Genomic DNA, 15,187 nt, shown 5'->3' on the forward strand with positions numbered 1-15,187 from the left:
AGTGCACAAGAATATGTGATATGATCCTTGAAGATAGAGTGTGTTGTTGCACGTATTGATGTTGCTCATTGTTGTTGTAGCGATTGGACTGCAAGCCCAGAATTGTGCATTGAACACCTGTGCGATTAGCTCACATGCAGGGTATTTAATTGTTGCTAGTTGGCTAAGAGATATATATGTTGGTCACGTGCTACTATGTAGAGTTGGAGTTAACCTCCATCTGTTGGCCATATAGTGTCTTTATGGGTTGAGTATCCTTGCTAGTGTAGCCACAAGTTTCCCACCCTGCTAGTTGAACACTAATATGCCATCACTGCTAGAAGAGGACAGTCAAAAGTAGAGGCAAGAGTTTATACTAAGTAATAATCAACACCTTTTGTTCTGCATGGATTGAGTTGAATATATTGGCGCTTGTATAATGGACCTACATTGTCAGTTTGATCTTCAATTATGACTAATATTTTGGAGCTGCTCTCTGAACAAGGTTCCAGGTTCCTCTATTCTCACTAGTCAGTATTTTTTTTTTAGTTGCCTGGATGTTTTGTTGGTGTATATGGGTTATCATGCACATCTAATTGAGAACAAATATTGGAGACACCTACAACACTTTGTGAATCAACTTCCTGTCAAATACCAAAACAAACCAAAATCTATATTGTTCTTGTCAAATACCAAAACTCATATTGCATTATCACTATGCATATGAGAATAAGATAATTCAATGTGAGTTTTTCATATGCGAGTGTATGATCTAGCAAAACAAAAAATATACAGGAACAATTAATGTAATTAAGAAGCTTTCCATTATACAAAAAGGAAAACACCTAGGCAATGAATATAAAATATGAAGTTTGAACTGTATAACTACATTATATTTCACTTGCTATTTTATTAAATAATTAGGGGCAAATAAATGATGTATGGACTATAAACTGATGACAAAAGGGGGTTCCACAATCCATACACCTAACTGATTGTGTCTTTAGTAGTGGCCCTGGCTTGTTTTCCTCAACCACTTCTTTCCAATCATTTATCCATGTTGCAACATATTTATATGCAAGACTCTAATGCTCATACATTAGAAAACCATGGTGCTTAACTGCATTATCTATTTTTGTAGGTCTCTCTGCCACCACTTTCCGTTCACTTTGCTGCAAATTAGATAGAAATGTTAGCCCCATGACCAAGCCATCACACTCAAAATTTACACAACTTAATATTTGATGACATTGTCAAATCATTTGAAAGAATCAAGGATTTTATACAATGGAGTTAATATTTGATGATGATATACATGTTATACAGTTGAAATTAAAAATAAACAAAAAATGAGTTGAACTACATGAAAATGTACCTTGTAAGCCTCGTCATTTTTTTTCTTTGTTGATTTGAAGCAACTTTTTCCATCCTCTTTAGCTCCTCAAAGGAATCTTCCTTCATCAAGTCAGCTTCATCTGCCTCCTTCACAATATTCCTAGCCTTCATTTCTTGCAACACTCTTTTATAGTCTCGTGGGAATACTTTCAAAAACTTTGGGAGGAAAGCTTCAAAATCAACGAGGACTTCTCTTGTCAGTTGACTATTAGAGCGACACAGGTTCTATTATAAATTTATATCATCATCTTCAGTGGAATGACATCATCTCATTGAAATCAAGATAAGATAATCAATAGCAATCAAAAGGGATAGTGTTATTGAAATTTAAAAAGAATCTCATGCATAACATGGAGAAACCATGTTCTAAATTATTTTCAATATGTACTTGTATGGATTCTGCATTGCCTTTCTGCACACCCACTTCCTAAACTGCATTGTCTGCATATGGGCTTCCATTCTTACCCCACAATCTAGCATGAGTTGAACACTTTTCACAATACTTTTCTCTATATCAAATCTCCACCACTTTGCAATTGAACTGAATGTAGTCCAACAATCCAAAATGTTTGGCATAGCTGTGGAAGTAGTCCAATACCTCAGAGTGAGAGGGGAACTGGATAATTACATGGCTTTAGAATTGAAAATTAGTGAATTCAAAGGCAGGGTGAGGGGTCTGTAGCTTTGTTGAAGAAAATGTTTCTCTCCACACGCCTCCTATTCCTGGTTTTTCTTCAAATATTGATATTCAGATTTAGACTTTGTAAATATTTGGTTGCAAGGAGACCACTCATCCCTATTCCTATGATACAAACCCTTATCTTCCCAAATCCATTCTCATTCTCAGTCTCACCTTCACTAAACAAATTATCGTTCCAGGTAGCCATGACTAATGGTTGACTAATTTTAGCACTTCACAAAGCTACAAAGCCATAATACCAAACAACATGTGATATATCTAATTACAATTACCTAGCCTTCCCTTGGTGTACATCTCATAGTGACATTTTTTTATATCTAGATATGTTTTTGTATCTATATGAGCTCACAACAACCACATTTTTCATATTCTCTTATATCTCATTAAATTGTACAATTAAACAAATAACTTATTTACTTGAGTACTTTAAAACTAATTTATCTTGGAGCAACATAGTCTGTCATGGTCTTGGAAACAAAATCTTCTAAGTATTTTGTTTCATTCAAGAGAAAAATTATTATCGTTTAAACCAGGTACTGGATAATCTATTCACACTTCAAAAGAAAACTATGAAGATGTCCATCATCAAAAGGACATGTGAGGATGGCAAAGGTAATGTCTTAGCATCCATTTTCAACAGTTTTTTTAAATAAATGATAAAATATCAAGAATGACAATTCTTGTAAAGGAAAAGTACAACCATAGGTAGCTCAATCATGTTCATTTTCAATGATTTTTTTACTAAAAGCACAAATAAATATCAATGAATATCTATGTTATAAAGGAAAAGTACATCAAGTCAATATATATCAAGCATTACAATATATAAAAATTCAAGTACCAAAATATATAACTTTATTTTCAATTGATTATTCACGAATTCATAAAAACGACCACTGATCCAATACTATTTCATGACAATAATCCAACATTAGCTAATACTCTCAACAACAACAACAACCTCAACAACATGTTTATGACAAGAATAAGAAGACCATCTAGATCGATGAATTTTCCAAATACTTCTTCGGCCACTGAGTGAAACTCTTTTCCTTCTCCTTCAAACGAACACATCCATCTATTTTATCTTCATACGAAAGGGGGATGTTACTTGTGACATTAATGACATTTACATTTGCATCTTCACGACCAAGTAGCATTTCATGGATGACAAAAAGTGTCTAAATTCGCCCAATGCCAACAATAGCACTGTCATATGGATCTAATATGTTCACTTTGTCACCTACCTAGAGTGGGTCATGCTCTACCAGAGTTAATGGGCACTGCAAAAAAAGAAGAAGTATAGATAGATATTAGGAAAAAAATAATTTCTATTAAATTGCAAAAACATACTTAGATTTTGAATTAACAGAATAATGTGCACTCACTGAGTCAATATCTGAAATACTAGTGGGATTTGGCACCGATTGGGAATGTTCAGGTGCATCAATTTTGACATATTTTAGAAGTCTCGAGGTAGCCATTTAACATCCTATATGTGATTTCATTATGCAAAAATAAAATATTACATTAAAACACAATAACATAGTAGAAAACGATAAATATAATATTAAAACATTAAAATTTGAGTAACACTAAAATAGAAGCATATAGGTCTTGTAGATATCTACAAAAAATGCTATTGAATTAGTACATACCTTCACATGTTCATGGCCCTTGTTTGAGTCATTTAGCATTCTTGTAGCACCCAGATCTACATTTTATTCTTGTGATTGATATGCATTGACAATAAAAGAGGGCTTCATGAGTTTAGGGAAATGGAACCAAAACATTAACATATTAAAAATTCAAGTGAAGCACTGGTTGAAAGGGAATTATAGTTAGCTTGCCTCATTTAAATCAATGTTAAATTCCTTCTTTTTTCCATGCAACAACAAGAGGTTCAATGGAGGAGGCTATGGTTGACATTGTCTTTGCGAAACCAATTATACATTTCATTGCATGATTATAATCCTCACTATGGTTTTCAACAATAGATGAAGCTCCTCTTTGTCTACTCTCGACTTCAATAGATGGAAAATAACTTTCTATTAGATTTGTTGCCATATAGTTATGTTTGGAATTTTCTAAGTCTGCCATATATTGAGCCATTTCACTCACCATTGGTGTAGGTTTTAACCTCGTACAGAAATTACCTGCATACGAATTCTAAAACAAAAAAAATAAACAATGCGAGAGCATAACACATAAAACACATATACATAGAGATTTCCCCCAGATCCCAAAACTGGGACTACCAGCTTGATTTTTCATTATATTCCTTTCAATGTTACAATACATATTTATACATGCTGAAGCATCCAATACCATGGACCAAAAAACTATCGCATCCAAAACCATGGACCGAAAACCATCGCGTCCAAAACCATGTGTGAAAACCTTGCACAAAACCATAAGTACGTTTGCCCAACCTAATATAGGGTGCAAAAACAAAATTTTCTGAGGCGCTGCCCTGAACCCCATAGAGTGGGGTTACTTGCACCCCTCAAACCCCCTGTGACCCCCCTACTACGCAATCGGCACAACGAAGGGGGGGTCTAACCCCTGGGTTAACTACGTGGGCTAGTCGTGGAAAGAATATAACACAACCCAACATTCTCCCACTTATTGTTTTCTTTCCACAGGGAACCACAAGCGAGATTAGTCATTTATCTAGCCCTACAACGCCCATTATTTCTCTACACCAAGAGAACTTCTAAGAGCTCACAAATTTTGTCAATGCATCTGCAGTATTCTTCAAAGTGTCCACCTTTACTAGCAACACCTTTTTGTCTTCTATCATATCCCTCGCAAAGTGATACTGAACATCAATGTGCTTTGTCTTTGAATGATATGCAGGGTTCTTTGCCAAGGAAATTGCACTTTGGTTGTCACAGTCTATCCTTATAGCTCCCTGTACTAACCCAATACTTGAACACAATCTCTGCAACCAAACTACTTCCTTGCTTGCATGAGTGGTTGCCATGTATTCTGCCTCTGCAGTTGATAGTGCCACTACAGATTGTTTCTTACTCATCCAACTGACTGCACCTCCAAATAGGTTAAACACATACCCACTTGTAGATCTTTTTTGATCTAGATCTCCAACCCAATATGCATCAACAAAGCTACGAGTATCCAACACTCTGTCCAATCCCGGTCTTCATTGGTAGCACAAACCATAATCACTAGTGCCATGCAAATACCTAGAAACCCGCTTCACTGCTGTCTAATGCTCCTTTCCTGGTTTTGACATAAACCTGCTCAATACTCCCACTGCATGTGCAATGTCTGGTCTAGTACAGACCATTGCATACATCAGGCTACTGACTGCACTTGCATATGGAACACGGGACATGTCCTCTTCCTCTTCTTGTGTCTTGGGACACTATTCAGCAGATAACTTCACACCTACAGGAATAGGAACCTTCACTGGTTTACTATCCTGCATATTATACCTCTGCAATATTGTCTCGACATACTTCCTATGGTTTAACCAGAGCTTCCTCTTTGCCCAACCTCTTTTAATTTCCACGCCCAAAATATAGTTTGCAGCACCAAGATCTTTCATGTCGAATTTGGAGGACAATTGGGTCTTCAAATCCTTGATAATTTCTTTGTCATTTCCAACCAGTAACATATCATCCACATACAAGACTAGATAAATAACACAGTCACCAATTAATTTAAAATACACACAGCGATCTGCTTTTCTTCTAGTGAAGCCAAGTCCTCGTATAAATGTATCAAATTTTTGATACCGCATCCTTGGTGACCATTTTAACCCATATGGAGACTTCTTTAACTTGCATACCAGTTCTTTCTTACCCTTCATCGCAAAATCTTCAGGTTGATTCATGTAGATCTCCTCTTCTAGATCCCCGTGAAGAAATGTTGTCTTCACATCCATCTGTTCTACCTCATAATAAAAAGCAGTAGCAATAGATAACAGTAATCTAATAGAAGCTACCTTGGCAACAGGAGAAAAAATATCACCAAAATCAATTCCTGGCACCTGGGAATAACCTTTTGCTACCAACCGAGCTTTGTATTTCTCCACCTTTCCTTCTGCATTTGTCCTTTTCTTGAACACCCATTTGCTGCTAATGGGTTTCCTTCCAGCCAACAACTCCACCAGATCCCAAGCCTCATTTTTGTGCAAAGATGCCATTTTATCAACCATGGCCTATTTCCAGAGTTTTCCATCCTTTGAATCTACTATTTCCTTCACAGTTCTGGGATCATCATCAGTAATAGATAAAGCAAAATTTGAACAAAAAGCAGATGGACTATACCTTTCTGGCTACCTTCTTTCTCGAACTGATCTTCTCACACCCGGAGTTTATGGCTCTTCATATTCTGATTCCTCTTCTAATGTAGAGTCTAATTCTTCCTCCTTAAGCTCAAACTCTATCTTCTCAGGTTCCTTTGGTTGGACTTCATGTTTAATAACATCTTTCACCTCTCTGAACACCACATCTAAGTTGTACATAACCTTCCTTGTTACTAGGTTCCAAAGCTTATAACCCATTAAAACATCCTTATACCCAATAAAGATGCACTTTTTAGATTTACTATCCAACTTGGTTCTTTTCTCCTTTGGAACATGTACATATGCATCACATCCAAATACCCTCAGATGTGAAAGAGAGGGTTTCTTACCAGTCCATACCTCTTGTGGAGTCTTATCCTCTAATGCTGATGAAGGTGATCTGTTGACCAAGTAACATGTTGTCTCCACCACCTCTGCCTAGAATTCATGTCCTAACCCAGCACCACTGGGCATGCTTCTTTCCCTTTCCATTAATGTCTTATTCATTCTTTTTGCAACTCGATTTTGCTCAGGTGTGTATGGAGTAGTCTTCTACCATGCGATACCACACTTCTTACAGAATTCTTCAAATTCCTTGCTACAAAACTCTCCACCATTATCTGACCTCAGCACCTTTATCTTCTTCTCTGTCTGGTTTTCCACCAGAGACTTAAATTCTTTAAACCTATCAAAGACTTCAGATTTCTTCTTAAGGAAATATATCCATGTATTCCTTGAGAAGTCATCTATAAATGATACATAGTACATAGACTTACCTAGTGATGGAACCTTCACAGGTCCAAACACATCACTGTGCACAAGCTCTAATATCTGTTTCGCCCTCTTTCCACCAAAGGGGAAACTCACCCGATTCTGCTTCCCATATACACAATTTTCACAGAAATAAAAATCCAGAGAGATATTATTCATACCTTCTACCATACCTTTACCGAAGGCCCTTCTCTCCAATATGTCTAAGCCTTTGATGCCACAACATGGTCTTCTCTCTAGAGACCACTAGATTTTCTGCTCCACTTTCAGGAACCACATAATTGTTGCACCCATCAACAATAGTGATACCTTGCAACATGTACAAAGTTCCAATTCAAACTCCCTGCATCAATAACAATGACCCCAAACCATCTTGCAGGTATCCTTCTCGAACACTGTTTTTACACCTGCATCATCCAACTTGCTTATAGAAATCAGATTTATGGTTAATGCAGGAATATGCAGAACACCTGGAAGTATTCTAACCCTTCCACCTTGCAACTTCAACTTTATTTTTCCGCGACCAATGATTCTAGCCTTCTTGTCATCCCCCAAGAAGACATCACCACCATCATATTTCTCATACTTGCAAAACCACTCTCTATGGGGAGTGAAGTGAAAGGATTCACCTGAGCTAATCAACCATGCCTCATGATCTACATGTGTACTTGAAGAAGCCAAGTACACATCCACACCTTCATCTGAGGTGGTTTTTGCCTCTGCAGATCGAGCATCATTAGATCCTTTTCCTTTATCAGGAGCTTTAGATTTATAGTCCCTTCTGTAGTGCCCTTCCTTTCCGCATTTCCAGCACACCACCTTTACAGGTTTTCCTTGAGATTTAGATCTCCCACTCGATGACTTATTTTTGTTTTTGTTCTAGGACCGTCCTTTTACAGACAAGGCATCACCATTCTGGCTCTCCATATTTTTCCGTCTCATCTCTTCCTTCAGCAAGGATGAAACTATTTCATCAAACTACAAGGCAGTTGCATTGTTACCTATTTCAATAACTAGACTATCCCATGAATCTGGTAGAGAACACAAAAAACTGATGTGCTTATCTTCATTTGAAATTTTAATATCAACAGATAATAACTGACTTACCACAGTATTAAATGCGTTTAGATGTTCTGTCACCAAGTCTCCATCTTTCATCCTTAGGTTATACAACTTTTTTCATAGGAACAGTTTATTCATCAAAGACTTAGATTGGTACAAAGTCCCTAACTTGTCCCACAAAGCCTTCTTCGTAGCTTCCCTTAATACATTCAACAATACTGAACTTGAGACACAATTGTATTGTGCTCTTAGCCTTCCGATCCAACTTCTTCCATTCTTCATCAGACACTCCCGTTGGTTTAGTACCTGGATCTACTGCGACCCACTAATCTTTATCCACCAACAGATCCTCCATCTTGAGTTTCCATAACTCAAAACTCTGACCATTAAATTTCTCGATCTCTATCTTTCCACTGCTCACCATCTTCTTTCACCACCAAAATCAATCCCGCAGATCTCCCACTGAACAAGGTCTACCATAGGCCTGAGCAAAACCCCTCAACAACAAAGGCGTCCCCTTGAAGCCAAAACAACTCTGATGCCAAATGTAGGTTTTAACCCCGTACAGAAATTACCTACATACAAATTCTAAAACACAAAAAATAAATAATGCGAAGCATAACACATAAAACACATATACACAGAGATTTTCCCCTGGATCCCAAAACTGGGACTACCAACTTGATTTTTCATTATATTCCTTTCAATGTTACAATACATATTTATACATGATGAAGCATCCATTACCATGGACCGAAAAACCATCGCATCCAAAACCATGGACCGAAAACCATCGTGTCCAAAACCATGTGCAAAAACCATGCACAAAACCATAGGTAGGTCCGCCCAACCTAATATAGGGTCCAAACAAAAAAAAAATTGGGGCACTGCCCCAGACCCCATAGAGTGGGGTTACTTACACCCCTCAAACCCCCTGTGACCCCCCTACTACGCAATCAGCGCAACGAAGGGGGGGGCTCCGCCCCCCTTATAACCCCCCGGTTAACTACATGGGCTAGTCATTGAAAGAATATAACAGAACCCAACAACTGGTTCTCTATTAGTTACTTCAACCTACAAATATTTTTCAACACACAATTAGTTGGATATTCAGAAAAATCAAAATACATAACACAATGTATAATATTCAACAAAAAAATTTGTATACTTACCAATATGTGTTGTTTGGCTTGCAACCCACCCCGACCTAAAAAATATCGAGCCTTCACACGCTCTCTTGCTTTCTTCCCTATTATAATCTTTGCCAAATACTCTTTAGCACACATAATTTCCTTCAAATCTTTCCATTTTTTCGGAGTCAAGCTACTCTCCCTATCTTTTCCATCGAAGATTAATTTTCTGCATTTATGCCTGAAGTTATTCATCAAAATTCTCATTCTGTGCTTGTAATATTTAATGGAAATCCTTCCACCAATAGTCTCAATTTTTTTTCCATTTGTTGGATCACTTGATCAAAATTTCTTGGATCTTGATCTGCAAAGTTGGATTTGGTAACATCCAAATGAGACCTTATTCTTGTGCCCAAATTTGTGGTCCACCTTGATGCATTTGGTCAAGTAGGCTCACCATCTTTTACCTCAATCAAGTAAGTCTTCTTCCCTTTTAATTTTATTTCTTTGGCTTCCCTTTCCATGGACCTATACAGGCTTTGACTAATTCTTTGCCTTTTGACTAAAGTTGATACATCTTCAAAACCAAGACTAGGTGATGAATAACCAATCATACTTGTGGATAAAGAAGGTGCAGTAGTTCCTAACACCTTGCTTGGAGGAGATGTAATTGGTGTGATTTCTGTGGCAAAAGTTTGAACTGGTTGCTCCTTGTCCACAATAGGTGTGATACTAGGTAGCACACAAATCTCCTCAAATGTGCCTTCAAATCTTTGCTTTAGCTTTAAATAAAGTTCTTTCCCCTCTGCGTCTCCAAAATATGCCAATTTTTCATGAACACCTTGGACATGATCACTTGATATATCAAGAATTTGATCATTAGTATCATTAGCTTCATCTCAATGTATTGAACTACCAAGGTGTTTGCTTCTATGAGTTGGCAATGATATGTCTTTTCTTTCTTTTTGTTTCTTTTCATTTTATGTGGAATCCAAGTTTCCCCTATAAAACAAAAAACTTATCAAATTATAATTGAAAGCATATATGGCCTACATCATCAAATATATTATATAAAAATTTCATTAAATATGCATAGAAGTGATAAGCGACGAGGAGTAACTACTTACTTATTTTCCAAACATTCTTCATTTTTTGTGATGCGTTCTTTACGAACACGCTCGTACTCAATCAGATTTTCATCATTGTTGAGATCATTTTTACATTTCAACCCCTTCTTCATAGTATTTATGTCCCACATTTCACATTTAAAGAAAAAATATTAGTGCATGGACAAACAATGACTATAAAATATATCTATTCTACGATCATGTATTATGATCAATGAGAATGAATTAACCTTAAATTGTTAACTTCAAAAACTGATAATGGGAATGAATCAACATCATGGTAACTTCAAAAACTAACCAAAATGGGAGTTGTTCCTATTATATTATAAAATACCCGTCAATAAAAAGATACAAATTCCCCAATTTAATAACTAAAATAACATTAGAAGCTTCTAGTTTTACAAGTTGACTTTCATAATCCAACCCTTAAAATAAAAAATTACAAGTTTTTCCTCACAAAAAAACCCAAAATAAAAATTACAGAATAAATATTAAAGTTAGCATAACTTCATGTAGCCAATTTCATTAATGGATCTAGTAACCTCTTTAATATAAATTGAATGACTTCATGCTACAATAGAGTTACTGGAATGAAAAAATTCACACAAAGTGAAATATGAATGATAAATTTCACACATACTTTAGTACAACAATTTAGCTAATCCCATGGCGAAAACAATAAAATCCATTTGCATAGTGAAAATTTATGCCATAAAGTCAAGGTGGTAAATCATCATCATGATTATTTGCATGGTCATCAAGATCACAATTACGATCACTTGTGTATACATCTCCTTGATTTTCTTCATTTTCCTCATACATTGTATTGTCCTAACCATTGGGGAAAGGACGCGATGGCGAACTAGGGTTTTTGCAACTCGTCCTAGGGTTTCTGTAGCCCCTGCTACGGCAGGCTCCACTGACATAGCTCAGCTTTGATAGAACCAGGGTGGATCGGAGGTTTCGTGGTCCTGCCATAAGTGCGAAGGAACATGCAGCCCCCTCAGGGGGAGGGCGATGTGCCTCCCCCAAAAAACAATAGCCAAAAGCAGTGGATCGAAGACACTAACAAGGAAGACAGACAAAATGAGGACAATAAGAACAACAGCAAGCAATAGGACAATGAACAAGATCAGAAAGACAAAACCAAAGCAAGTTCCTCCACATGTAGGCCAGTGGCCACTCACAGGCAAAAAGTGGAATTTCCTAGTCACCGAATCAATGCCAGAATACAGTTTATGAGGGATCATGCGTTGATTGGCAAGTTTATTGGAATATGGCCAACTGAGAAAGCACTAAGGAGCTGGATTAGTTCCAAATGGAACCCAAAGGGCCACATCACTCTGCATCTAGGACCGAAGGGGTTTTTTACGGCTGTTTTTAACTGCTTGGAAGATCACAAAAAGATTCTGGATGGGGGTCCTTACTTCTTCAACTCTGCAGGTCTATATCTCAAAGGGTGGGTTGAACGCTTCAATCCAGATAAGGAAGACCTCAGCTATGCTCCTGTTTGGATAAGGCTGTACTCGCTTCCATGGGAATACTGGGAAGAAAGCTCCCTCCAAGAGATTGGAAATGCTCTGGGCGAATTCGTCAAGGTGGCAGAGGAAACAAAATTGTGCAGATACACATCATATGCTCAGATCTGCGTCTATATGGACCTCAAGCAAGCCCTGCCAGATACGGTAAGCCTCTTCCATGAAGATGTTGAATGGATTCAGCTAATAGATTATGAGCATGTACCGTTTAGATGCAGGAAATGCCATGACCTAGGACACCTCTACAGAGATTGTCCTCTGAACAGGAAACCCCCTCCTCAAATGGACTCAGACAATCAGGCGTCTGACGGATTTACCAAAGTGGTAAACCGCAGAAGAGGGCATAAGAAATCGACAGCCAATACCAAGACCAATCAAGTTAACATGTCAAAACCTTCAACGAGCAACAGCTTTGCTGCTCTGGCCAGTAATGATGTGCAAGATTCTGATAATGTACCTCTAAATGACAAGGAAACCAGCAAAGAGCAGCTGGATGGGACTTCACTGCAACCAGGGGAAAACTTATTCAACAAATCAACCCTTCACTCCCAAACCAAAACTCAGGCCTAGAGTTTTCAAGGAATGGAAGTTGATAATCCTGAATCCAGTACAAAGGCGTTGGAGGAAAGAGAGGAAGACTCTCAAGAACCCCAGATCATGGAGGAAGATTCTGAGAACATTGATATTTGTGAACTAGATATTCTAGGACTTGAGCAAGCATGCAAGATAGGAAACTTTGAAAAAATACCAGACCGGCAAGTGGACAACCTGGTGGAGGTCCTCAATCGCGCACAAAAGAAGTACTCTCTAGGAGTCCAGATCGGCAGTCAATGGGATGGAAAGTTCATCACCAAAGACAGCAAGAAGCGAGGAAGAAAAACCACCCTCGAAAGAACCATCAAGATAGGCGAAGTGCTAGTTGAGTCAGGTAGATACGCCAAGCTGACCAAGTACTTCAATGTCAATCCCAACCCTTCTCAATGAAGCTGATATCATGGAATAATAAGGGGGGTTAATAGCCCTAGGAAAGGCAGACTACTAAAAAATATGCTCATGCAGGAAAAACCAAATATTCTCTTTTTGCAAGAAACAAAGTGTAACTCGACAGTCTTGGAAAAAATAGCAGCGAAAGCTTGGCCAGGAGGGCTAGTAACAGCTGTTGATGCTCAAGGGGCGTCGGGAGGACTGACAGTTCTCTAGGATGCACGAGTAATTCAACTTGACAATATACATGCAAACAAGAACTTCATCCAAGCAATATTTCATATAATCGGAACCAATACCCATGGCCATATGACTAATGTGTATTTCCCTCAGGAAACCATACATAAAGCTGAAATCTTGGATACCTTATCAGAGCTTAGCTCAAACAGGTTATATTCGCTTTGGATATCTGGAGGTGATTTTAACATGATAGCAAGAATGGAGGAAAAGCAGGGAGGCAGAAGCAGAAGAAACAGAGATGGGAATCTACTAAAGGACTTTATTCAAAACAACTGGCTGGTAGATCTACCTTCAAATAATGGCATGTTCACATGGAACAATAAAAGAGATGGACCGCAACAAATAGCTTCACGTCTCGATAGATTTCTAATATCAGACAATGCAACTCACCTAGGTGGGGAATTCATTGCTTCCATCCTTCCAGTATCAAGCTCTGATCACTGGCCCATAGCTCTCCAATGGAACCGTCCAGGCAACAATATTAGGCGTCCCTTCCGGTTTGAGGCCTTTTGGTTAACTCATCCAGACTTCAATGACTTTGTTATATCAACTTGGCTCAAGTTTAATCCCTCTAGTGGTACTAAGATGTATATATTCCAGTGGAAACTAAAGCACCTTAAAGGAGAAATTAAACACTGGAATCATACCACTTTTGGCAATATTTTCAAAGCACGGGCAACCCTCAATCAAGAAATGAAGAATGTTCAGCGAAGGATCATTATAGAAGGACGCTTCGAGGAACTTGTAAAGCAGGAACAAGCTATTGAATCCCAAATCCTAGATAGAGCGCAACAGGAGGAAACTCTTTGGAGGCAGAAATCGAGGATCAAATGGCTTAAGGATGGGGAAAAGAATACAAAATTCTTTCACAAAACCACAGTGCAACGCAGAATGAATAATTACATTTCCCACATCAAAAACGGGCAGGGAGACAGAGTTGAGACGCATGAAGGCATTGAAGATGAGTTTCTCAGATACTTCAAAAAAGCTCATCAAGAACCAAGCATAGACATAACGTCTGCTATAAACAAAGTTCTAAGGAACATTCCAAAACTAATTACAGAAGAGCATAATCTTCTTCTCCTTAAGCCAACAAGTCTGCAGGAAGTCGAAAATGTTGTGCATTAGTTGAAAGCAGGGAAAGCACCGAGTCCGAATGGATTCACCTCCAACTTTTTTCATAACTTTTGGGATCTAATCAAATTGGAAGTCTGGCAAGTGGTTGAAGAATCTCGCACTTTACGATGGATGTACCCAGGGCTGAATGCCACCTTCATTGCTTTAATCCCCAATGCAGAGGAATCCAACACTCCAGACAAGTACAGACCGATTTCTCTATGCAACATCATTTACAAGATTGTCTCAAAAGTTATAGCTACCAGACTGAAACCTCTGCTCCCTCTCATTATCTTGCCCGAGAAATCTGGTTATGTAGAAGGTCGGCAGATAACGGATGGTATTATTTAACTCATGAAATAATCCACTCTTTGAAGCAAACTAAAAAACCAGGTATGTTTCTTAAAATCGATGTGTCTAAAGCTTTTGATAGTATCAGCTGGGTTTACATTCAAAAAATCCTAACTGCCTTTGGCTTTGACCCTTCCTGGGTTAGATGGATTGCCAATCTTTTGTCTTCCTCGTTCTTTTATGTGCTTATCAATGGTATCCCTTCGCCCACGTTCCGTCCTTCCAGGGGTATCAGGCAGGGAGATCCCCTTTCACCTTTTCTTTTTGTTATTATGGCAGAAGGACTAGGTCGAAGCCTAAAATCCGCTCTGCTTTCCCAGCGTCTCAAAGGCCTATCTTTTTGCAATTCTCCTACCTATTCCCACCAGCAATTCGTGGACGATAACATGCTTTTTGGTCACCCCTCGGTTCAAGAAGCTCGCCTTCTCAAAGCCCTCCTAGCGAATTTCTCTGAAGCCTCAGGAGCCCTTATCAATCGTGTC

The 15,187-nt window shown here is 38.2% G+C and overlaps 1 protein-coding gene across 1 annotated transcript; it reads left to right on the top strand.

Annotated features, from left to right (window-relative positions):
* The first annotated feature begins 13,436 nt into the window (after positions 1–13,436).
* LOC149159547 (uncharacterized) lies at positions 13,437–14,366 on the top strand. The gene has a single exon (XM_089434340.1). The coding sequence runs from the start codon at positions 13,437–13,439 to the stop codon at positions 14,364–14,366; it is 930 nt and encodes a 309-aa protein (XP_089290466.1).
* The last annotated feature ends 821 nt before the right edge of the window (positions 14,367–15,187 follow it).

Source organism: Pinus tabuliformis, chromosome 5_2 (genome assembly GCF_031772625.1).
Source record: "Pinus tabuliformis cultivar Carrire ecotype Pingquan chromosome 5_2, CPIR1, whole genome shotgun sequence".
Taxonomy (NCBI): Eukaryota; Viridiplantae; Streptophyta; class Pinopsida; order Pinales; family Pinaceae; genus Pinus; species Pinus tabuliformis.

What these genes read in the sequence shown, in the direction of transcription:
- LOC149159547 (XM_089434340.1), top strand. Translation starts at nt 13,437, where the DNA reads ATGGAGGAAAAGCAGGGAGGCAGAAGCAGAAGAAACAGAGATGGGAAT.